The 24,764-nt window shown below is 40.2% G+C and overlaps 1 protein-coding gene across 3 annotated transcripts in view; it reads left to right on the top strand.

Annotated features, from left to right (window-relative positions):
- The first annotated feature begins 1,614 nt into the window (after positions 1–1,614).
- The window catches only part of vps13a (vacuolar protein sorting 13 homolog A), a 33,182-nt gene continuing 10,032 nt past the window's right edge, over positions 1,615–24,764 (top strand). For 2 of the 3 annotated variants that reach the window (XM_083979406.1, XM_083979407.1), the window contains exons 1-54: positions 1,615–1,781; positions 2,624–2,667; positions 2,771–2,813; positions 2,899–2,994; positions 3,413–3,514; positions 3,890–3,999; positions 4,183–4,242; positions 4,549–4,608; positions 4,912–4,992; positions 5,446–5,503; positions 6,107–6,234; positions 6,391–6,497; positions 6,609–6,780; positions 7,550–7,612; positions 8,182–8,314; positions 8,404–8,498; positions 8,632–8,774; positions 9,231–9,432; positions 9,537–9,651; positions 10,286–10,422; positions 10,581–10,713; positions 11,166–11,283; positions 11,426–11,564; positions 11,878–11,989; positions 12,111–12,286; positions 12,709–12,865; positions 13,029–13,108; positions 13,201–13,260; positions 14,077–14,275; positions 14,403–14,519; positions 14,715–14,818; positions 14,973–15,140; positions 15,241–15,548; positions 15,700–15,847; positions 15,941–16,112; positions 16,235–16,359; positions 16,496–16,665; positions 17,011–17,270; positions 17,392–17,576; positions 17,797–17,940; positions 18,066–18,275; positions 18,454–18,597; positions 18,842–18,943; positions 19,284–19,436; positions 19,515–19,773; positions 19,892–20,052; positions 20,515–20,618; positions 20,802–21,114; positions 21,616–21,752; positions 21,850–22,144; positions 22,412–22,516; positions 22,698–22,844; positions 23,153–23,284; positions 23,406–23,539. In XM_083979406.1, the coding sequence (XP_083835532.1) occupies positions 1,682–1,781; positions 2,624–2,667; positions 2,771–2,813; positions 2,899–2,994; positions 3,413–3,514; positions 3,890–3,999; positions 4,183–4,242; positions 4,549–4,608; positions 4,912–4,992; positions 5,446–5,503; positions 6,107–6,234; positions 6,391–6,497; positions 6,609–6,780; positions 7,550–7,612; positions 8,182–8,314; positions 8,404–8,498; positions 8,632–8,774; positions 9,231–9,432; positions 9,537–9,651; positions 10,286–10,422; positions 10,581–10,713; positions 11,166–11,283; positions 11,426–11,564; positions 11,878–11,989; positions 12,111–12,286; positions 12,709–12,865; positions 13,029–13,108; positions 13,201–13,260; positions 14,077–14,275; positions 14,403–14,519; positions 14,715–14,818; positions 14,973–15,140; positions 15,241–15,548; positions 15,700–15,847; positions 15,941–16,112; positions 16,235–16,359; positions 16,496–16,665; positions 17,011–17,270; positions 17,392–17,576; positions 17,797–17,940; positions 18,066–18,275; positions 18,454–18,597; positions 18,842–18,943; positions 19,284–19,436; positions 19,515–19,773; positions 19,892–20,052; positions 20,515–20,618; positions 20,802–21,114; positions 21,616–21,752; positions 21,850–22,144; positions 22,412–22,516; positions 22,698–22,844; positions 23,153–23,284; positions 23,406–23,539 (7,520 nt within the window). In that variant the 5' untranslated portion in view covers positions 1,615–1,681. Of the gene's footprint in view, positions 1,782–2,623; positions 2,668–2,770; positions 2,814–2,898; positions 2,995–3,412; positions 3,515–3,889; positions 4,000–4,182; positions 4,243–4,548; positions 4,609–4,911; positions 4,993–5,445; positions 5,504–6,106; positions 6,235–6,390; positions 6,498–6,608; positions 6,781–7,549; positions 7,613–8,181; positions 8,315–8,403; positions 8,499–8,631; positions 8,775–9,230; positions 9,433–9,536; positions 9,652–10,285; positions 10,423–10,580; positions 10,714–11,165; positions 11,284–11,425; positions 11,565–11,877; positions 11,990–12,110; positions 12,287–12,708; positions 12,866–13,028; positions 13,109–13,200; positions 13,261–14,076; positions 14,276–14,402; positions 14,520–14,714; positions 14,819–14,972; positions 15,141–15,240; positions 15,549–15,699; positions 15,848–15,940; positions 16,113–16,234; positions 16,360–16,495; positions 16,666–17,010; positions 17,271–17,391; positions 17,577–17,796; positions 17,941–18,065; positions 18,276–18,453; positions 18,598–18,841; positions 18,944–19,283; positions 19,437–19,514; positions 19,774–19,891; positions 20,053–20,514; positions 20,619–20,801; positions 21,115–21,615; positions 21,753–21,849; positions 22,145–22,411; positions 22,517–22,697; positions 22,845–23,152; positions 23,285–23,405; positions 23,540–24,424; positions 24,494–24,764 lie in introns of all 3 variants that reach the window. The other variant, XM_083979408.1, reaches the window with a different exon arrangement.

Genomic DNA, 24,764 nt, shown 5'->3' with positions numbered 1-24,764 from the left:
GACGTTTTAAAAAGAAAAATCATCGACTTTAAAGCCCACCTCTGGTGCCAATTAAATTTTAGATGTACATCATATGATAGGCTACTCTTAGTTAATTAAAACATATCATAAATGAAGAAAGGACATGAAGTAGGTCAGCAGTTTGCATTAGCACAAACAGCTGTATGTCAACTACGGCCGGTTACATTTTAACAAACAGCAGAAACAAGTGAAAGATGCTAAACACACTAACCCATCTGCTTGTTGCTGATTTCGGAGCACAGTAGACTCCTCAACAGAGTCTGGGTCTGACTCAGGATGAAGTAGCATGTTTGGCTGAGTCTCTGGAGTGATTCCTCCAACCATCTTGGTATTCACTGCCCTCTCACCGTTCACTGAAACCTTGTCAATACAGAACAAAAGAGTTTGCATCAGCACAACCACTAAGACTGTAAACCTCTTATCAAACAATCAAACAACATAAACAAAACAGCTGCTACAGTAAAGCTATGCCTGCTGTTTTAATAGGCTACTTCTGCCAGTTGCAGATTTTTGTGAACAACAAACTCCTCATCTGAGTAATTTGGCTAAATGTCTCCAAAGTTTCCTCAAATCCTGTACCCATATCTTGATAAGCACTTCTCTTTCTCCAGTCAACCAAATACAAGCAGCACAAGGCCTATCATATTTCAAAATAAAACCCTTTACAGTAGGTCTACTTATACAGCATAAAATAGTACTAAAGTCAATGATTTCTTTACATCTTTACAGAGGGTAATTCGTGGATAAAGTACAGAGGTTGTCAGGGAAATTGTAGGCCTACTCACCTATCTCCTTCGGCTGCTTCGTTGTGTTTGCGCCTCAGCAAACCTTTGCTAATTTAGGATGAAAGGTTTCTATAAAACAAGATGCTACGCCTAGTGAACATGTAGGCTAATTGGTTGGCTTCAAAAATCATGAAAGTGGCGTTCGTGTGTGAAATTTTGTATTATTATTATTTATGTCCTAAACAAAGCCTGTTAGTTATTGTCTGTCTTTTGTTAGTCTGTGGTGACACAACTTGTTTTCTTCAGTTACTAGATGGTCGCTACTCAAGGAGCCAACACAGGGAACCACTACCGTAAGTTTGTAAGGTGTGTTGCTAACTTCCGGGTTAGTAGTACCCAGTAGTTAGTAAGTACCGGTAAGTACCAATGGCCCAGTGTAATGTTTGGTTTCACGGGTGAGTAATAATAGTTAATATGTAAGTAATAATTTAAATTACATAAGATAATCAAATAGAATAATATATAGCCTACATCTATAAAGATATTATTATTATTATTATTATTATTATTATTATTATTATTATTATTATTATTAGTAGTAGTAGTAGTAGTAGTAGTAGTAGTAGTAGTAGTAGTAGTAATAATAACAACTAATAAATAATTTTCTATTCTATTCTTTTTAATTTAATTATTATTATTATTAATTTATATTATTATCAGGAATCTCGTAATATCGTTTAATGAAACTCCAGTATAAGTCGGCTTTATTATTTACCTACAAATTTTAACCAAAATTTAGAGAAAAAAAATCGTTTTTTTGCGTGTACGACATGACGTCATAGAGCCGCCCACCGTGGGACGTCCTAATCTGACGTTGTGGCAAACGAGTCCCCAGAATGTAAACATGGTGACAGATAGATGAGAGAAACGCCAAAATGGTCTTCGAAAGCTTGGTGGTAGACGTCCTGAACCGGTTTTTGGGGGACTATGTTGTCAACCTTGACAGCTCTCAGCTGCAGCTGGGCATATGGGGAGGTAACTGAGTAACGGAACTTGTGTTTGTTGTCTTATTGGACCAGCTCGTCCGCAAAGCTAGCGAGCTAATGCTAACAGACGTTAGCCACCGGGTTTGTGAGAGACTCGCTCAGCTGTCAGTGTCACTTTATCTGTCCTAAGGTCTAGTTTAGCTGTCCGGTGTGAGTCATGTGATGCAGCCATTTGCTACTTTATGGACAAAGCAATCAGCTTGGTAAATGACTGATTTAGTCATTTTTATATGATCTTATTTTTGTTCCGCCACGCTGCTCAGAGCACACATGCAAGTTTGAGAGAAGCGAGCAGTTTGGGGTCACACCCTTTCTCACGGCCAGGTCATGACTCGCCACTGTGTTTAATGAGTAGTCCTTTCAGAAGCCGCACCAGAAAGCCTGAGAGGGACTGGCTAACCCTAACCTGTGCTCTGTCCCTGTGATTTGGAGGATTAGGACTCAGAGCTCAGAGCTCAGAGCCCTTGTTGTAAAACATGTAGCAACTTGTAAAACTCAGTCAGGGCGCGAACACTATAGGTTGAGTTAACCTATAGCAGAGTATCTCCTTTTAGTTACAGACTTGATCAAAGAGGCTTTCACGTGTTGTGCACGATCAGTCTTAGACATGCATACACAGTTCAGTCTCTTGGGACTTGTAATGATGAGTGTGTCATGACTGGTTTTAATAATATATGTGATCAATTGCCCTGAGTGTTGAATTAAGTCAATAGACCAAAGGCCAAATACTTTCTCTTTAGATTTGACTGTGTGTAACAAACAAACTAATCTAGAGCTCATATCATAATGTAGATAACAACAATCAGTTAACAAGTAATCCTGTCATCACAGGTGATGCTGTTCTTACAAATCTTGAAATAAAGGAAAATGCCCTGGTAAGTTATACAAAAATGCGTAAGTAAGCAAAATTAGTTAACTGGTATTTCTGACGTTCATGATGGATATGTGTTACAATAACTTACTGTTTGTATGTTGCAGAGTCAGCTTGACATTCCTTTTAAAGTGAGAGCCGGTCATATAGGTAAGAGATTGTGGTCATTGTTCCTATCTGCCACCTTTCCTTAAGTACAGAAGAACATTTTCTCATCTTGTGATTCTATTAAAAGGACGGCTGGAGCTAAAGATACCATGGAAAAATCTCTACACCCAGTCAGTGGAGGCCACGCTGGATGGTGTCTATCTGCTCATTGTTCCCACAGCAAGTAAGATAAACATCAATGTCCAGCTCCATACTAAAGTACTTATAGTAAACAACACAGTGTGTACAGAAGTATTGGTTCACACACCATTTCAGTAGACACAGAGTAATTCATTGGAAATAGGATTAACCTCCTATTCCAAAAACACAGTAAAACAGCTCTGCATGTATTCTAGTGAAAGTAAAACAAAAACCTTTAAAGTATCTATGATATCAGTTTCAGTCTGATGAATAACTCTTGTGAAAAGCAGACACAACGCAGTGTAGTAGAGAAGTCAGACAATGGGCATCCCTCATTTATTCATGACCCTAAAGTACTTGTCAGAACAAGCAGGAAACTCAAGCTAAAACCTTTTGTGTATTTAATTGTTTTAATGAATGTACAGTCAAATTATCATTCTTATTGATCCCATTCCTTCCAGGTATAAAGTATGATGCAGAAAAAGAGGAGAAACAGCTACAAGAGGCTCGTCAGAGGGAGCTACAGCGGATAGAGGAGACAAAGCTGAAGGCTGCTGAACAAGGTCAGGGTTCAGCTTTGGTTTCAAGGCAACTTGTGTGTGTTTGTGTGTGTGCATGTGTGTGTGTAATAGCAAGCAGTGTAGTCACAGAGACAAATAGCAGAAAAAATGTGGTTGTCTGAAGAAGACGCAGCAAACTGGTTGGTAAGTTGCTTGTAAGTTTGAGTGTTGATTGTTGATCAGCTGAGCTACAACTTTCCAACTTCATGTTTTCTGTGGTTTCACATGCCTGAGTTATTCAAACGTGTTATAAGCACTAGAATATACTGTCAAGTAAATGGCCCATACATTACCAAGCAGATCAAACCAGAAGCTGAGCTTCAGTAGAGCCTCAGGGCCACATCACATCTCATAGTGTTTCATATTTGTGTTTGACAGAGAACCCTGCGTTAGAGAAACAGGACACCTTTGTGGAAAAACTTGTCACCCAGGTCATCAAAAACCTGCAGGTCAAGATCTCTAACATCCATGTGCGGTATGAGGATGATGTGAGTATTCAAGCAGACTCTCACCTGAGTCATGTCTGTATTTACATTTGCTAATTTGTGAGATGTTTTATCTCTTTGCCACAACTTAGTAAACAAAACACCACAAATCCTCCAGGATGAATTATGCAGAGTGAATATAGTCTTAACCGGTCTATAGGCTTATTTATTATTTCTTCTCTTCAGGTCACCAATCCAAACTGTCCTTTGTCGTTTGGAGTGTCACTTAAAAACCTCAGCCTTCAGGTAATGTGTCTTATTGTCCCTGATATCAGATTTTATACTGTAATATATATATATATATGTATGTATGTATATATATATATATATATATATATATATATATATATATATATATATATATATATATATATATATATATATATATATATATATATATATATATATATATATATATATATATATATATATGTATATATATATATATATGTATATATATATATATATATATATATATATATATATATATATATATGTATATATATATATATATATATGTGATTATTGCTTATTGCTTGTTTGACCTCACAGACAGCTGACGAGAACTGGAATCCCAGTCTCTTGGATGAGAATTCAAGGCTTTTTTTCAAGGTAAAAAATTCAGCCACTTTATCGGTCGTTTTCTTACAGAAAATGTCACAAGCAACTGTACGTTACTGCATATTTCTTTCTCTCCCCTCGGAAACTGCAAGTTTTACTTTCAGATGTACTTATTGAAAACCATTGTTGGAATTGGAACCAGTTGATTTGGTTCTGTGACAAGTTTTTGTCAGCAATTACGCTAGGATATTTTCTGTTGTTCTGAGCTAAATGATTGTACTCTGTCAGCGCTGCTTTGTCATCATGGTCAGCAGCCGCACTCCTCTGATTCCTTCCTGTTTTCCTTCTCCTCAGTTGGTGCGTCTTGACAGCTTGTTTGCCTACTGGAATGTCAACTCGACACTCTTCTCCAATCACAGTGCAGACGAGGCCTTGGTGAGTCTCCCTCTTCTCAGTGTCTCGTACTTTGTCTCTATGAGCCTGGATTTACAGTAGGTATACCATGTATTATTCCTCTTACATCTAGACTTTGTTTAAAAGAACAGTCTAAGCCACTTTGCATTTACACGCAGAAGTAACAAAGTGACAATTTGGAAAGCCTTTTTCTCAAATCCCATTAAAGCCTTTTTCATAAATCTCTTGGCCCCTGCAAAAGCTTTTGAGGTGAATGCCGATTTTTATTATCCATTCATTTTATCACACATAAGCGCTTTCTAGAGAAGCCCTAATGGGTTGAATATGTGTAAATGTAGTTTGTGATCGTTTACTTCCACATGTTGTTAACTGCGCTTAAGAAAAAGCAGCAGGATATGTTGAGAGTTTGAGAAAATATTGAGCAACACTAACAGGTACACTGCTAATGGAGCTTCTCTTCCTGTGTTTATATAGCGATGTCTCCAGAGCAGCATGGAAATCCAGAGCTCACCTCCTGCCAACCATGACTTCAGTGAGTGTCTTTTTGTCACTCTTGATTTACATTTCTAATCTGTTATTTAACATACTCACTTGCTAGAAGGCCAGAAGCTGGATGACCTAATGAAATCCTCCTGAAGCCACTTATTATAGGAGAAGCATGAATCATTTTTTACGTATATAATATGATTTGGCACTTGGTATGAAAAGTTTTGGTCTGACACTACATTGCCTGTAAAATATGTGTGACTCACACAGACTGAATCACCACCACCAACGCATTTGACCAGATTTTCAGCACATCTCAACAGATTTTCTTTCAGCTGTGCATTAGCTCATGGATTTTTGAATGGCTGACCTCGCTAGAGAAAAACATAGTCACAGTCTTTGAAATCCCACATAATTATAGGATATTTTTCCTCACACTAGCACAAAACCACATACAGTACATGATTATGGCCTCAATTACAGTTGTTGCAGGTGTACATCAACATTTGATGTCTGTCAAGTGCACACATTGATATATACCAGGGCATTGATCGAGAGATAAATAAAGGACAAATACAAAAAATAATAAAAACTAAAACATTTTGAATTAGAGTTTTTAAACAATATATTTGTTGATGCTGGTCCACAGTTTTTCGTCCCATCTCAGCGGATGCTAAGCTACGGATGAATCCCAGGTCAGATGTGGACTTTTCCTCCCCTAAAGTGGACCTGATGGTCAATCTTAGTGAGGTGGCCATTGAACTCAACAGACCCCAGGTATGTTTGTGTGTGTGGTGTGAGTATGGAGAGAGAGAGAGAGAGAGAGAGAGAGAGAGAGAGAGAGAGAGATGTTCAGCTCAGCTCAGTTATGATAACAGCACTTCTGTCAGTACTCTGTGCCCCTGAGTAATTGCTGGCTTCCTTTCTTTCCAGTACATTAGCATCTTGGAGTTGCTGGGCTCAGTGGATATGATGTCCCGGAACCTGCCATACAGGAAGTACAGGCCCATGGTCCATGTTCATGGGAACACCCACATATGGTCAGAATAACACATTCACAATTGACTTGGCTTATGAATTCGACATTTTACCAGTGCATGTGTTGTTGTATTGTGTAGCTGACTGCAAATTTGAATGTTGCTGCATTCTAGGTGGAGATATGTTATCACAGGTATCCTGGAGGTGAATGTGAAGCCACGTCTCCATATGTGGTCATGGCAGCACATTCGCCGTCACCGCCAGACGGTCAAACGGTACAGAGAGCTCTACAAGACCAAAATCACCAGCAAGAAACCCAGCGAGGAGCTGCTCAAACAGCTGGAGGTGAGACAGGTCTAAACCAAACTGAAGACGTAGTAACCTTGCAGCTGCACAACCACAGAGAGACCTGGTTAGCCAAAGACAATACATCTCCTTCCACTGTCAAGTGAGAGATGTTGTTGCCCTCAGCCAATTTAATTTCCTGTACTATGATACATTGATTTCAAATAGATAAAACTTGGCTCTGTATCTGTGTAATGTAATTAAATTGAAATAAGGAATTGTAGTAGAGACCTAAGTAGACATGAAATATGACTTGTTTCAGGCAGTTAAAAGCATTGCTCCCTATTTATTTTTTGCATCCAGTATGACCTGTTCAAGTGTAATGTATTTGGCACTTAGTGTTTGGTTTTTTTTTAAAGTAAAATTTAGTAGTACATTGCTGCTTGTGCAGGTTGATCAGCTTGTTTATTCCTTTGCAAATACCTACTTCACTACAGTGACCATGAATCATTATGATCTAATAATTATGGACATAAATCATAATGTTCACTGGCCTGTATTAAATGTTGAGGTAATATGCTATTCAAGTAACTAATTATACAGATATTATATTCTCAGTAATGCAGTTGCTCAACCCTATAAATGTATTGATTGCACTGGAGATGGATATTGTAATTCAGAGGAAAAACGCCATTAGATCCTCTGTTTGGAAAGAATCATCTTTGGATGTGTTTGAAAATGGGCTTTCAGTAAGTAATGCATTCCTGCAAGGAGGAACGAAAAGCTGCTAAAAGCCCTGATTGATTTATGTTTGTGTGTTTATTCTTAGGAGCCTGAGAAGACCTTGGATATTTTTAATATCACGTTGGCCAGACAGCAGGCTGAAGTGGAGGTAAGTTCCCTATTTCACCTGTAGAGGGCACCTGCACTCTCTAGACTTGCTATTTATCAATACTATGAATTGTATCCAACAGTTTTGCAGTTTTACATACTTTATGCTGTATTGTAGCTCAATTGTTACTGCTCCTCTAATCCTTATGTCCCCCCCCCAAAAAAAAAAATCACGTAGAAAAAATGGTCAATATTTATGGATTCAAGAAAAAAAAAATATATATATACAGTATATTCACTGTACAATACCTGTTCAGGATGTGTTTATGTCGATGTTCCCTCAAACACTAAAAGACCAAAGTTGCTCAAGACCATGCACAAAACACACTGTGGTTACAGGCAGATGCATGAAGTTGATGTACGGAAGTGTCACTTTATCTGAGCCCTGATAACTTCCTAGCCTGTTAGAGGTTCTTATAGCTTTGCAGTTTGCCATAACTTACATGTTCAGTACAAAAGTTTTATAAATGGAAATCTATATTGGTTGCCTAAAAAAATGTAATTATGCAAAACTTCTTTTTTCTGACCTGGCCCCTTGTCTTTTTTGTATTGTTTCGTTTTCTTCCTCAGGCAAGCAAGGCAGGTCTGCGTATTTACCGTCCTGGGTTAAAGATGGAGGAAGAAGAGTCTCAGGGTTGGTTCGGTTGGGTGTGGAACTGGGGCGGGGAAGCTGATACACAAACAAAAGAAACCAAGACTGGAGGTACGAGGCACATCATAAAAAATGAGATAAAGAAAAAAGCAGGACATGAACATTAGAAAGAAAATTCTTACTTTGCATATTTTTCCCAGGTTTTGATGAGCTGTTAACATCTGCTGAGAAATCCAAACTCTACACTGCCATTGGATATAGTGAGACTGCTGTTAACCCCAACCTGCCAAAGAATGTGAGTCACTTCCCTCCCTGACACCAGCCTATCAACTCTTAAACACTCCTGTTTGGGTTTCCACCCTACCTTCATGCAAACACTGAATTACTGTATATACAACGATTATTAACGTGTTGTCATTTCTTCATAGTTTGAGGACATGAAGGTCGACTTCCACATGGAGAGGCTGTCTGTGTCCATCAAAGACGACAAGGACAAAAATGAGATCATCACGTTGACAGTGGGAGAGCTCAACTCCACGCTCACACAGAGACCAGGAGCACAGGCCATCAAGTTTGTCATAAACTTTTGTATTTTGGTGATCCTACATGGCCTTAATAGTATTGATTCTGTTTAAAAAAAACTTGGAACAGTCTAAATACAAGATTTGCAATATATAGAACAAAAACTTTAAGCACAAGCATTTCTGTCTTCATTAGTTAAAATTATGTTTGAATAGTTATAAATGAAATATTTCAAGACAACATGAATATTACAAAACAAAACCAGCGGTAGGAGCCTGTGGTTTGGTTTTGGTTGAAAAAAAAAAACCTCTACTCCTTATAAGCAAATTCCTATTGAGGAAGTTTGAATTCACATATCTGACTGCTGAGTCCGTGGAGCTCTTCATTTATTTGTTCAGCTGGGAGGATACTTGGCAACATAGTGCCTCTGCTTACTTTATCTCCTCCATAGATACATGATACATAGGAGGCACTGACATGTTGTTTCTTTTCCTCTTTTCATCAGACTTACTGCTCAGCTTACCTTGTTTGAGGTCACAGGCCTGGCTAGTAACCGGCCTGCACCAATCCTCCTTTCATCGAGGAAAGCAGCAACTGGAGCGGGGACTCCGCTGCTTTGCATCCTGTTTGAGACCAACCCACTGGATGAAAAAGCTGACCAGCGACTTCATATGGAATCACAACCTCTAGAGATCATCTATGACGCAGTGCGTGGTGTCCGTCAGTGTTGCATGTACAATGGGGGAAAAAAAAAAAAAAAGTGTGAACATGATGTATATCAGAAGCATTTTTTGTTGATGTGTCTGTACAGATAACGGTCAACAGCATGTCAGCATTCTTCAGGCCTCCTGACGACCTGCAGCTAGATGAGCTCACCAACGCCACCCTGATGAAACTGGAGCAGTTTCGAGACCGCACGGCCACTGGTCAGTTACGCATACGTACACATGCAAACATGTACAGTACATGTACTCAACTCTCTGATGGGCAGATGTTTGCATTCCTCAGTGTTTTCACTGGGTTATTTTTATTTTTCCACATGATCACACACAGCCTGCATGTCTCAGCTACTGAGCTTGTTGGATTGTGGTGTTCCTGTTTATTTTTCTTGGGGCTGATTGTTTCCTGACATTGTTTACTTAGATTGTTTGCTGATGTTACAAACTTTTCTTTTTTTTCCACTTACAACTTTGGATTCTCTTAGGTTTATTTGGGTTACTTCAGCAAGGCTCTGTGTGGTATTGATCATACATCATACCTCAGTTTAGGGGGGAATATTTGAATGAGTGAGCATCTATGGCTTTTACTCAAGTTATCAACAGATCTGCTGTGAACACCACAGGGCGTCTTCAGAGGCCTTGTGGCAGCTCAATTTGGTGGCAACACAAAAGATCAACAGCACTGTTATTAAAGATGGTCACAATGTTTTGGCCTACCGTTGTGAATCTACATCCACAATCTGAGGGAATATACATTTACATTATTTATGCAGTATATTATATATGCTATGCTGTCTGTTGTGCTTCATGTTGAACTTCTATCTTTATCTTCTATCTTTAGGTCTAATGTATGTGATTGAGACACAAAAAATTCTCGACCTGAAGATGAACTTGATGGCTTCCTACGTCATCGTTCCACAGACCGGCTTTTATGACGGCACCCAGAACATCCTACTGATGGATCTTGGACATTTCCAGGTCAGAGAATACAAAGCTTGATATTATTATTATTATAAGTCTACTCAACGTTGTGTCAGACCCCTGCCGATACACTCGGCTTCATTTGGGGATTTTAGACTCAGAAACAAGTTTTACTTTTTTAGTTTGTAGAAACCTTGACTTTGTTGTCTTTTCAGATGTCCAGTCAGAGCAAGAAGCACCTGCCTCAGCTGTCGGTGGGCACCAGCAACATTGAAGATATCATGTTGAGAGCGTATGACAGCTTTGACATACAGCTTAGTAGCCTGCAGTTGCTTTATAGCAAACCAGGTAAACACACAAGAGCATGTTGGCGTCTGAGGTAGTGTGGAGGGAGAGTTAATTCAAGCTGTTGTTTGAAAACTTTGTTACTCTTGTACAGTTTGAAACAATTTATATGGAGACAATAGCCTTAAGGCACAAATTAACTTGTTTCGTTCTGTTAGCAGTAATGTCTTTGCCAAGAATATACTGTTGCACCAATGCTTAGTGTTAAAGCAAGGCTTTTGCCATACAGTACATGTACATTACGTACTGTATAGTGTGTGTGTGTGTGTGTGTGTGTGTGTGTGTGTGTGTGTGTGTGTGTGTGTGTGTGTGTGTGTGTGTGTGTGTGTGTGTGTGTGTGTGTGTGTGTGTGTGTGTGTGTGTGTGTGTGTGTGTGTGTGTGTGTGTGTGTGTGTGTGTGTGTGTGTGTGTGAATGAGATAAACAACGATTTTAAAGATAACCTGTGTTTGATAGATGGCGACTGGAAAATGGCTCGTAAGCAGAAACAGTCACCGCTCCACATCCTCGAACCTGTGGATCTAAAAATGGAGTTCAGTCGCGCGATGGTTGTTAAAGACTCCCGCATGGCAAAGTAAGTGTGACGTTTTTAACATGTCCTCCATCATTATTTTTAGAATTTATGTTTTTTTTAGTCAGCCTTTTACATTGACAAATAGAATAGACACACAATGATGAAAACTGCAGCAAACCTGTGTGTTGTGCATCTGTTGCAGGTATAAGATGTCCGGAGAGCTTCCTCTGCTGTCTCTTCGTATCTCTGATGTTAAACTTCGAAGTGTTCTGGAGCTGCTTGAAAGTATCCCACTGCCTGAGAGCCGACCAGCTGCACGTGGTCCATCCTCCACTTCAAAGGCACGATCAGCACGACTTTCCCTACATGGCCCTGTCCACTTTTTGAGTAGCTCAAACAAACTGGTGAAAGGGAATAACAAAAAGAAACTGCAGTTTGTTTGACAGTTTACTTCATGTCTTCACACCACTTCATACATATATACTACATACATTGCTGTGGTTCTGAGAGAACATAGAAATAAAGTAAGATGATTATCAGTCGATGGAGGCAGTGTACCCGAAATCAATAACAACACCATCAGATTTTGATACATTCAGAGTGTGTTCATAAGGTGTTAGAGTGGCTCATATGTTTGTGTTCTTTCCTCCACAGCAAAAGCAGTCATTCACACCGCAGCTCACTCCCAGAAGACCACTGAATTTAGCTGATCAGCGCGCCTCACTCATTTTCGAGTCATGTGAGACCATCAGCATCACTTCTTTGGGTGAGACAAAACAGCTGCACACAAATACTGTCTTTATCCACGTCTTCTTGTCCTGCATTTGTCATCTGTCCTTTCAGTGCGACGGGTGGATCACTGTGTCTTTTTCTCTGTCACCTGTCAGGGTCAGAGGAGGATTTGTTCTACGATGCTCCTAGCTCTCCTATCGGTGACCAACCATTCTTCCCAGACAATCCCATGCCGCTGCGTTACGCAGACTTGCACAAAAGAAAAAGTCTGATCAAGGAAGAATCTCAGAAGAACATGACTGACTTTGTCATGAAGTTTGAAATCAGTGAGGTACAGAGAGATCTTGTTGAATGATTCAACAAACTTATTTTGTATCTCAGTTAATATTTCATCTATACCATCTTCTGTTGTCTCTATTTTTGCTAAATACGACATTTGTCACTTGTACTTCCAGTTTGTTTTAGTTTTCATTCTCTTTGAAAGTAATTTTCAAGCATGTGTGTCCACATTAGTCAAATGTAGAACAGGAAAAAGGAAGATGCAGGGGTTACACTGTCTTCTTCTTTACCTTATACTCCACTACTCTTATATATTTCTTATCTTCTCTTCTTCTCTCCTGGTCTTCTTCTAATTTTTATTTCCCTTTCCTCCTATCTCTGTGGCCCCTTTTTAATTTTGCATAAATGCAATATGTTTCTCTTTTCCCTCTTCTACTCTGTGATTCTCGCTCTATGTCTTCTGTGGTCATTCAGTTTTCCATTCAGTTGTGTCGCCTGTCTGGGCTAGAGGAGATCACAGTGCTCCACTTAGACATCGAGGGCCTCGGCACTGAGTTGAAACTGCGCACGTTTGACATGACATCAAACACATACCTTCGAGAAATCTGCCTCAAGTGTCCTGAGTACATGGGTAAGTAAATGAAAAAGCAGTACTGTGTGTCACTGTCACCTCACTTTATTTAAATTTTGAAATCATTTTGCAGCATTAAAGTTAGCCATGGTGATTTAATGTCAGTCGAGTCTTGGCAGCAGGTTTTATTATTTATGTTTTCACTTGTTTCCTGCTTGTGTAGATTCTGAAGACAAGCAGGTTCAATTGATAACCACGCTTGACAACACAGAGGTTGACTTGCTCACCCTGGAGTACATCAAAGTATGTATAATAACATTCATTAATAGACCAGTTTCACAATGATTGGTTTAATGGTTGTACATGTCTAATTTAGGATTGCATGTCTTTCCTAGGCGGATAAGAATGGCCCAGAGTTCAAGTCACTACACAACAATACAGAGCAGCTCATCAAGGTGAGAAAAATGTTAATCTAAATATTACTCACTACTTCATCTTAATGCTATTAGATTTTGGTAGTCATAGGTCAACAGTTGCAAATGCATCACTAATTATGACACAATTTAACACTTGTAATGTCAAAGAGGATAAAATGATGACGTGATGACATTTTATATCTAAATGGTTAAAGGTCAATTTCACTGTGACATCATAATATTCTGTAATAGCACTTCTGGCCATTATTCATCACCGTAACTCAGGAAGGGCAGATTGTGAACATATTTCCTGCAACTTGGCTGGTTAACAGAGGCGTACATACTCAGGGCAGTATTTATAGTATTACTCTGCCCCACCCCATTTTAAGATTTTAACACTGTGTTTCACATCAGGTGCAGAAGATACATAGAAAGCCAGCACTCATAGCTTAAAATATGTATTTGCATATGTTGTTCCTCCACTTATATTTATGTCTTTATCTGCTTTCTATTTGTTCTGATTCCAGCATGTCTTAATGAATGTGTACTAAACTGATGCATTATATTTCTTGGTTATTTGTGATTTAACATATGTATTTATTACTTTTCTCCTGGCTCGTTCACTAATGAAGGGTCTGACATGTCTTAATGACCTTGATTGTGAAAGAAAGCTGTGTTGCTGAAACGCGTACGTTGTGGGCCCCTGCTGCCTGGATTAAAGAGAAATTAAGAGGATAAACCTATGAGTGCTGGCTATCTGTGTTTCTTCTGAGCCTTTTTTTGCCGTGCACCTGACAATTTGGACTTTATATTGTAAGGCCTGTGCTCATTTTCTCTTTGAATTTTTCACATCAGGTGACCTTTTCATCCCTGGATGTTCATCTGCATACGGAGGCTCTCCTCAATACCATGAACTTCCTCAACAAACTCCTACCTGAATCCACTAAGAAAGAGGGAGGGCAGGAGGAACTCCCTCCTATCCCTGAGGAGGACGAGGCAGAGGCTGAGAGGGAGGGAGAGAAGAAGGAGGAAGCTACTGTAGCCAAGAAAAGAAGTAACCAATCCTAATAAGAGTTTCATTAGATTTCACAACCCAACGCACTCATCCCTCTGTAGTCGCCTTCACTATCGGTCTGTAATTACTCACCTTCTCTTTCTTGTTGCTTCCTATTTTTTCACAGGTTCAAGGAGTACAAAATTTGCCAATGTGGTGACTCTGCATATCAGAGCTGATCTCCGATGCCTGAAGGTTTTCATTCGAGGAGAGAAAGCCAGGATCTCTGAGATTAGTATTGAGGGTATGGGAACATAGAGACATATATTCCTCTCCATAATCCAAAAGATATTAAATTCAGACTGTCTCCATTGAATTTATTATTCATATTGATTATTGTTATCACTGTTTCATCATAAATAATTTTGCACATAGTGTTCAACAGTTAAGTGAGAAATGCAAACTTCTCACTCTGTGTCTCACTTTTTTAACCATCCAGGTCTGGTTTCTGAGGTTCTGATGAGGAAGAAGGAGATGGAGGTTCTGGCCAACCTGAAGAACATTGTGATCCTAGACTGCAACAAAGACGCCCTGTACAAGAAGGTACAATCAAACAGTGGACAGTTGTTTTTGTCTGTTGTTTCTAGAAACAACAGACAAAAGCATGCTATAACAAAACCAAACGACCAAATGGATGTCCACCAACAAACTAATTGCACTTTTATTGAATTCTGCAACAACGTGTCTTATTTCTTAGGCGGTGTCTATAGCTGATAAGGAAGTGTTTGCCTTCCGAATGGTGAACTATACAGATGCAACAGAAGGAGACGCATATCTGGACATGTCTAATGTCGACACCTCTGTCTCACTGACTGTGGGATGTATCCAGTTCATCTTCCTCCAAAAATTTGTCTCTTCTATATTGGTAAGAATCTGAATTTGTGAGGGATTATTGTGGTATTTCAGTGTGTTTTATAGTATAAATGATATTATATTATATTGTATTTTCCCCTTTTTTGTCACAGGCATTCATCAATAACTTCCAGGAGGCCAAAGAGGCCTTGACTGAGGTGACAGTCCAGGCTGCAGGAAAGGCAGCATCAGGTGTGAAGGAACTGGCAGAGCGAAGTACTCGAATCGCTCTGAACGTCCACTTCAATGCACCTGTCATCTTCCTCCCCCAGTCCTCCTCCTCCTCTAATGTCATTGTAGCCGACCTTGGTCTGCTGTCTGTCAAAAACCGCTTTTCCAAGCAGCCGTGCTCAACCGATGCCGAGATCCCACCTGTTGTGGATATAATGACTGTGAGACTGACTGACCTCAAGATGTACAGGTCAGAGTTCACTTGTTTTTAGAATTCACGGTTACAAAGTGAACATAATTAAAAGTTTAATTGCTTTTGGGATTGATTAGTAACTATTTACAATAATCTGATATTCTCTCGATAACCTTTGCATTCACTGTTGTGTTTTCGCTGGTTCCAGGACCACGTACGTAAATGAAGGGTTTCAGGGAGAGACACAGCTGCTGAAGCCGGTCAGCCTGGACTTGGAAATCCAGAGAAACCTTTCATCCAACTGGTACCACAGCATCCCTGACATAGAGATTACTGCTCATCTAAAACCCATGACTGTAAGTAGTACCATAAGGCAGCATGGGAATCAAAAATTCAAAAACTGTTTTCACTAGTATAGTTGTATCATATCCAATGTCTACTCCCAACAGCTGATCCTCAGCCAGGATGACATGATAGTGGTCCTGAGGACTCTGAGCGAGAACCTGTCAGAGAAATCTGATGCTGTTCCACCTCCAGCTACTCTACCCACTACTGACCCCTCCTCTGACTCTGTATCTAACAAAGAATCCCAGGGGTCGGGAACCACTGGGCCACCAAGCAGTAAGGAGTTGTGGTTATGCTTGAGAGCTTATCAAAGCTTATAGAATTTTTTTATGCCGTTGTAACCAAAACACAAAAGTTGTGTTTAACCTGTACTCTGTGTTGTGATAACGTCATCGTAGGTAACACGGTGGTGATAGCTGCTGTTGTGGAAACCCAGAAAACCAGCAAGCTGAAGAGCACACTCAAGTTAGACTTCAAGTTTGATTCAATGACGCTTATCGTGTACAGCCCTAATGGGAATGAGGTAATGCAAAAACACAACAGTCACACAAGAACCATAAATGATAACTACTGTACATGATATTGTGCAATTTGAGGTTTGACCATCCATATTTTACAAGACTTTGGTATCTAACCCAGGTTGTAATTTTATTCTACAGATACAGCCGTTGGACTCACATGATGAACAGCTGAAGCTGGCAGAGTTTACTCTGGGCACCATCTCCACCTCTGTCCACATGTACTCCGACAGCTCCATGAAGGCCTCTGTCCGGCTTGCTGCCTGCCTCCTCGATGACAAAAGACCCAGAATCAAGATGGTCACCCCAAGGTAGAAAATACACACCAGGCTTCAAAACACAACCCTTGGAGCTTTCCTCCCTGCTTCTTCTTCCCAGTTTAGTTTGTATACTGTCTAAATAGAATATGAAGTTGAAATTTCATATACTAACAGTATTCTCTTAGCTTTTGTACAATATGTGTTTGCATATTTACCACAAACTCTCCAATAGTGGGCTGATCTTTCAATCCAGGTCATGTAATGAAAATATTATCATGGAAGTAATTCAATTGGTTCAAGTTTTTAGCTGGGGGTGCTATTGCTGTATGTTGCTCTGCTGATCAGTGCAATGTAAGAAGTCTTTACACACAGCTCTTATTTTATCCTCTCTCCCAGGATGATGGCGTTGCGTCCCGGCGCAGAACAGAACATGATGGTGGAGGTGAACTATCGTCAGAATCGTGAAGGCACCACGTTGGATACATTGGTGCAGGATGTGTACTTGTGTGCCAGCATGGAGTTCCTGCTCACCGTAGCAGATATCTTTCTCAAGGCCACTCAGCAGGGCTTCGCTCAAGCGCCACAACACAAGAGCAGCACTGGAGCGGGAGATCATAAAAAGAACATCAACTCCTCTGTCACATCTAAAGAGTCCAGTGAGTCTGTTTTGTGTCTATTGTGGCGTCATTTTACTTTTACATAAAATAGATTTTGCAGCATGTTGACGTACGGTGTGAACTGATGTTTTCCTCTGGTTCCCTCTGTCGCTGCTGTCAGCTGCACCTCCAGCCGTGGTGACAAAGACAGAGATGAACGTCGTGGTGCGTGACCCAGAGATCGTGTTTGTGGCCGACCTGACGCGTGCTGATGCCCCCGCCCTGGTGATGACCACACAGTGTGAACTCGTGATGAAAAGTGGGGCAGAGGGATCACAGATGACTGCCGCTATCAAGGATCTCAAGGTTTGTATACTCATAGTATAACTTTGTCATAGCGATGGCCAGGGTCAACGGCACTTCACTGCTTCTGTACAGTATAAGCCAGATAAACTTGACTTGATTTCACTGGACTGTCAAAAATGCAACAATAACCTATATATATATATATATATATATATATATATATATATATATATATATATATATATATATATATATATATATTTTATGGTTGTCATTGTAGGTAGTGGCATGTCCTTTCCTGAGAGAGAAGAGGAGGAACAATGTGACCACAGTGCTGCAGCCATGTCAGGTGTTCTTTCAGAGTACCCAGTCACCAACCACACCTCAGGCTATGGAGGTCTCCATCAATGCTCTGACACTCAAGGTGGGTGTTTTGTTATTTCTATTCATTAAAAAAATAAATGGAATGAGGAATTGAGTTGCTCCATCTGGATGTGGGTGACAATATATCAATATGCCTTTATCTCTGTCATGTTGCTCTTTGTTTAGGTATCTCCAATCATCATCAACACAGTGATCACCATTCAGTCAGCACTGACTCCCACAGCAGAGACCCCCGAAGAGCTGGAAAGTCCTGTTCCCGTGGACCTCTGGGAAAAACGAGGGTGGAAGGAACTCAAACTCTGGTTCCTAGAGGAGGAGGGGGATGAAGACATAAGGTCGCTGGTCCCACTGATACCACAAGGAGAGTCATTACAGGTACTCAGCTGTACTGTACTTCAACTGAAGTATTTATTATTTAGTATTAGTTAATTAACTTTAATTGCCTTTTATAGCACAAACCCTTGATGTCTTTTGCAGTATTTTTTGTTTTTCTCTTGATTGATGTACGTATAAGAACAGAGAGTGTAATTTCATTGGTTATCCATCACTGCAGGTCTCAATCAATTCAATCTGTGTGACTCTGGAAGCTGGTGTGGGACATCGCACTATCCCCATGCTTCTGGCCAAGTCCTCCTTCCATGGAGATGTTAAAAACTGGTCGACACTCATTAACCTACACAGCTGGCTCAACCTGGAGGTAAAACACTCAAGCACAGATGTGTACACACAGTACATGATTTACTTAATGACCTCGATCCCACACATTTCAAAACATTCAATTGGATGATCCATTCAAAGACAAAGTTGACACACATTCCACAGAAAGATGTGTTACATATATATATTATATATTATATATTCACTCATATTTCTGCTTGTTATCCTTTGCTGCTGTCGTTTGTTGAACCTTGGTTATGTTTTGTATTGTGTTTTGCTTTTAGGTTCACTATTACAATGAGGTGATGGGAGTCTGGGAACCGCTGCTGGAGCCACTAGAAGATGAGACAAAAGACGGTTTCAGACCGTGGAGACTTGAACTGAAGGTACTGATTTACATAAATATACACACATTTATATATACACTTGCTCGGGGCGGTTCGAATCCCGTGTCTCTCTGCCTCCCCCTTTCCTGTCTGTCTCACTGTGCTATCAAATAAAGGCAAAAAAGCCTAAAAATATACTTTATATATACACTTCCTCTATCTTTGTGATGATACTCATCAACATAATACATACTCTAGGCCCTCGCCGTATCCTTAACAATCATAACTCAATGCCAAACCTAAAACTAATTAAACCATAACTGTAAAACCAATCCTTAACCCTTAGGTACACATATGCAGTATGTACAGTGTTTCTGACTTTTTACCATCTTATAACCAGATGAAGAAGAAGCCAGTGAAGCACTCATGTTTGTCAGATGAAGTGGACTACAATGTTCCAGACTATAAGACAGTCATCGTCATCAGCAGTAAAGACCAGCTCAACATCACGCTCTCCAAATGTGGACAGGCCATGCTGAGTAACCTGGGCACGGTGAGAGAAGAGTGCATTTAACAGGCTGTCCTAGGATGAGCGGCCAACCATAATGTTTATGTTCTTGTCTTTCCCCAGGCATTTGCGGAGGCTGCCAAACAGACAGCCGAGTGCTTCCAAAAGGATGAAGCCCCATTTGTGCTGAAAAACCGGCTGGGCCTGCCAGTGTCTGTCCGCCACAGTGATATGTTTGCCCCCATCAGTCAGCAAAGCATTAACTGCACTGTGGAGCTGCAGAATGGGGAAAACCTTGGAATGGACTATACATCCACAACAGAGTCCGACCAGTTCTCAGCCATGATCTCCTTGAGTGGGAAAGACTATTATATACAGCCTAGTAAGTCAGACAGTGTTATGATGCATATGCACATGCTGAATGTTGTTGTTTTATAAATATAAATGAAATATTCACGGGCAGATTTATGAAGTTCTCCTATTTTCTCTGCTCTGTACAGCTCCAGTGGGTCACACCTCAGCCAGCGTGATCCCTCTGATCAAGGTGGGCAGAGGAATGTACAATGTAATGCACAAAGACTCAGGAGTCACTCGTTTCCTGGTTTGTCAGATTTACTCTGTGGAGGGCAGCAAGTACATCAAGATCCGCTCTCCTTTCCAGGTACTCTACTGATCACTTTTTTTTTTCTTTTTTACATCTTTTACACCTTTACACAATGCATTTATTCTTAATGTTATCTGCAAATATTTTATTGTGGGACACCTACTAATACATGTGGCTCTCTTTTTTTTAATGCTTTTTTTCCGCCTTTATTTGATAGTTCAGTTGATAGAGACAGGGAATTGGGAGGTAGAGAGAGGGGGAATGACATGCAGCAAAGGGCTGCCAGATTCAAATTCGAACCGGGGCGGACTGCAGCGAGGACTGTAGCCTCTGCATATGGGGCATCTGCTCCACCCAGCTATACGGCGCCAAACTTTAAAATCTCTTAAAAATAAAATGAAATTAAGCAGCAGCACCGAAGACATTTATATTAAAAATAAAATAATAGCATTACTGTTAAAACTGTTCTTAACTGTTTTTCTCTCCTTTTGTCCCTGTGCACTGTTTTTCTTCTTACAGTTTGTCAATCATTTCACAATACCATTCAAAGTTTTTGAAGGATCAACTTGCCTGGGTACAGCTCTCCCTGCTGAAGAGTTTTGTGTGCCTCTAGACTCGTACAGGTAAGGGCAGTCACATAAACAAAACCTATGCACCCTGTACATGCATTTTACTATACTTCCTTTTTTCTTATTTTCTTCCTATCTTTCCCTTCTTGTTCTCTCTCTCTCTCTCTCTCTCCTTGCTGTCCTACACATGTCGTGCACACTCTACCCCTCACATCTGCTCTCTACCGCCCTCCGCAGGTCTGAGTTGAGCCTTCAGCCGGTCACAGCGGACGACGCTGACAATCAGGCTGCAGAGTTTGAGTGCTCAGAGGGCTTCAGTTACGAAGACATCAGCAACCAGGAGCCTGAGACACGCCTCCAGCAGACATGCCGTCGCCATGGAGACGAGGGTGGTGTCATGATGATCAACCTTGTGCCAATCAGGGACTCTGTGACATTCAAACAGACCGGCAGTATTGGGGAGAACTTCGATGTGCCCTTTGTGCTTCATCTCTGGCCTTCCATCCTGCTACGCAACCTTCTGCCTTACCCCATCACCTACAACCTAAAGGTAGAAAAAGAAAGAACATCACTGACGAACTCAAGTGGTCATTTTAGATTTAGAAGCATGCAGATGGGTGACATACAGTATTTCAGCCCATTACAAAATGTCCATGTCCATAATCTATTGCTATATACTGTTCAGTCAGTTGGTTATTGCAGTTAACAGTATCTGTGTTAAAGTATATTAATAGTATATTTGATAGTAAAAAAAAATATATTGCAGTGACTGCTCAGTTTGCTATATTGAAGAAGCTCAGGAGTAGTTAGAGTGGATATTTTATGCCATAAAATAGTTAGAATAGAAACTTATTTGCTTAGGAAATCTCAAGGATACTGGGATTGATCTTCTGGGTTTGTCTTTCAACAATACAGGAGGTGAATGCATGCTTTTCACAACATATAGGCGTTTAAGCATCAGTGACTGCAGCAAACAAGAGGATTCTTTAACACAGTGCCTTCTTTGACAAGACAGCAATGTCACCTACCTTCCCTACCTTGTGCTCAACAGGACAGTGGAGTCTCTGCCCCCGAGGCCACTCTGAACCCCGGTCACTCTGCTCAGCTTCACACTGCAGTCATCAACCAGTCGAGACTCAGTCTCCACTTACTGGACTACTTGGGTCAGGACTGGGCCTCTGAGTACAGGTCTGACTTCAGTCTCACTTGCTGTGTCCTTGTCGTCCAAATACTGTGAGTGTGTATGGCCACAGCTAATGTTTCTATCTATTCTCCTGCCTTACAGTCTGCACAGTGACCAGGAAGAGATCACCTTCATCATGTTCCAGTCTTTGCGAGAGGACGATGAGGACGATGGTGAAGGTACAGAGAGGAAGAGGGAAGAGTTGGACATAGCAGTACATGTTAAACGTGACCCAGGGCAGACGGAGGTCGCTATCCACTCTCCATATTGGATGGTGAATAAGACCGGCAGGTTGCTGCAATACAAGGCTGATGATATCCACCGCAAACACCCGCTGGACTATGACATGCCGCTGCTCTTCTCCTTCAAACCTCGGAACTTTTTGAGAAACAATAAGGTAAGAGGAAGTAATGTTTCATTTCAAACCTGAGTTATATAAATGATTTAAGAATTTGACTCAATTTGACTGATTTTTCAATTAAATTATTTGTCATTATTATTTGCTTAATGAATAATAAGTCAATGACAACCTTATTTGTACCACAATGAAATACAGTATCAAAGCCACTCATACACTAGACTATTGAGGTTTTCATACATTATACAATGATTTACTTATAGTAGTAGTAGTAGTATCTCTGATCTCATTCTTTTCATCCCTCAGGTCCGCCTTATGATCTCAGACAGTGAACTCTGTGATGACTTCTCAATGGACACAGTTGGTAGCCATGGACATGTAACATGTAAAGGCAGATATAAAGATTACCTGGTAAGATTTATTTTTCCACAAACATTCAGACATAAACTCACAATGTCCCATGATTTGTTTTTTTAATCTGCTGGATCTAATTGTTGTATGTAACGAACACAGGATGTGTTCTATTTGAATAACACATCCTGCGTACCTTGAATTTTAATGTGTTATTTGTGTGATGTCTTTCTGACCTCAGGTTGGTATAAAGATTGATGCGAGCAGCTTCAGTCTGACCCGCATGGTGACCTTTTTGCCGTTTTACATGCTGGTCAACAGAACCAAGCACAGTGTCTTCATATGTGAGGAAGGGCAGGAGAACTGGACCGAGGCAAAACCAGAACAGGTCAGAGCCAAACCCAATATACCGGTAATCGAGAATCCATAATTGAGCAGCCCTAAATTAAAGTAAAATCGTATCTTTAATTATTAAAATGGTAAATATTTCAGTTCTTTTTGACTTTTGACACATTTAACTTGTGTCTGCTCCAGTGCCGGTCGTGGATGGAGGCATTGGGGTTTGGGGGTTGTTTATGTTTTCATCCGTTCATCCCATTCTTGTGAATACAATATCTGACGGACTCTTTGAGGGAATTCTTTACATTTGTTTTAAAAATGTTTTATTTTTCTTTCTTTCTTTTATTCTACATTTAGTCAGGTATTCCCTTCTGGCCTGAGAATGATACCAAGCTGCTTAAGATCAAAGTAGACGGCTGTTTATCCCCTCCGCGGACTATTGACTTCACACAAGCAGAGAACTGCCTGTTGCTGCATCTAGACAACTCTGTGAGTAGACGCACACACAGGGATAATGCGTACAGAGTAATTTTTTACAGGATGCATCTATTCACATTGACTATTTAATGACCCTTATGTACATTCTGGTACATTGGTTTCTGTCCTGCAGGTGGGTGGGATCACTGTGGATGTGAACCCGACAGATCACGCGGCTACGATCCGATTCTCAGAGTACCACGACGGCGCAGCCCCCTTCCTCATCATCAACCACACCAAAGACCAGAGTCTTCAGTTTCAACAAAGGTGGGAGAACAAAAGGAGGCAGTTAAAGAGGAAATAAATTGACCGATTTTAGTCATGCTGCATCTCGTCAGCACTAAAAACCAAATGGGTAGAATCATTAGCACATGGTCTCAGACTGAAAAAGGTAAAATTCAGACATCGCTCATGATGCGGCTGTAGCATGTGACCATGGTTCATCATGCCATCACATACAGTATGTAACATGAGGGTTATGGTGAAAAACTGAAATTAGTTGTTGAGCTCAGTGTACTGTGAACTGATAGAGATAACAATGATGGCAAGGAGGAGGTAGGAAATGAGGAGTGGAAGAGAAAAGAAAAAATATAGTTGTAGTGTTTGATTCAAGTGAAGGAAAATGTGATATTTCTTATTTTAGTTTAAAACTTTTTCTGTACAATATTTCCGGCTGCTTTATCCCATAATATTACATTATTATTATCCGTCTTTGGTGTTTGTGCTGTCTGTAAAGGTTCCTTCAAAGTATTCAAGGTTTCATTTTAATTATTCTGCGAATGTGCCAGTCCCACAGGATGAAGTACACAGTAAATAGAAAATCTCTGTGGGAGTTGCCAGGTTTAGCATGCTTATTTATTCAATGTCCATGAATTATTTTTTTATTCAAGGATTGTCCCTCTGCAATTTTTGTTTGTGAATGACATTTTTTTCATATTGCTCACATTGTAAACAGGAGGTTTTACTTTTACCAGCAAAGTAGCAAAACATTCACATTTCACATTCATATTTCTCTGACATATATTTTGCCCATTTGTTGAATGACGATACTCTCTTCTTTCATTACAGCAACTTCTAACTATTTAGTTAATGGCAACTAACAAGTAGTTTTGCTGACAGCAATTTTATGTTTGTGTGTTATGGGTCATGCAGCGCCAGGGAAGAAACCTCGTGGGTGGCTGACGAGCTGCTCGACCTCTCCTTCTCAGTGGAGGAGGACAGGTAGAAAATTATGAGAAAGACCAGCTCTTGTGATACACTGTGAACTCAAGAGAGACAGAAAGATATGGATTTAAGAAAAGGAGAGGATTTTTAAAAAAAAAAAGAAAAAAAAAGTGTAGCAATAAGTCATTTTTGTGGTTTTGTGGTTCCCAGATGATTAAAAAAAAAATAAAAAAAATTAAGCCAGACTTTTTCCACGCACAAAATCTCAAGAAGTTATTGAATTTCAGGAACATTCACATCCACAAGAGTAGAAGTAAAAACACTAAAA

Source organism: Trachurus trachurus (genome assembly GCF_905171665.1).
Source record: "Trachurus trachurus genome assembly, chromosome: 9".
NCBI classification, from domain to species: Eukaryota; Metazoa; Chordata; class Actinopteri; order Carangiformes; family Carangidae; genus Trachurus; species Trachurus trachurus.
This window is presented reverse-complemented; position numbering and strand designations above follow the sequence as displayed.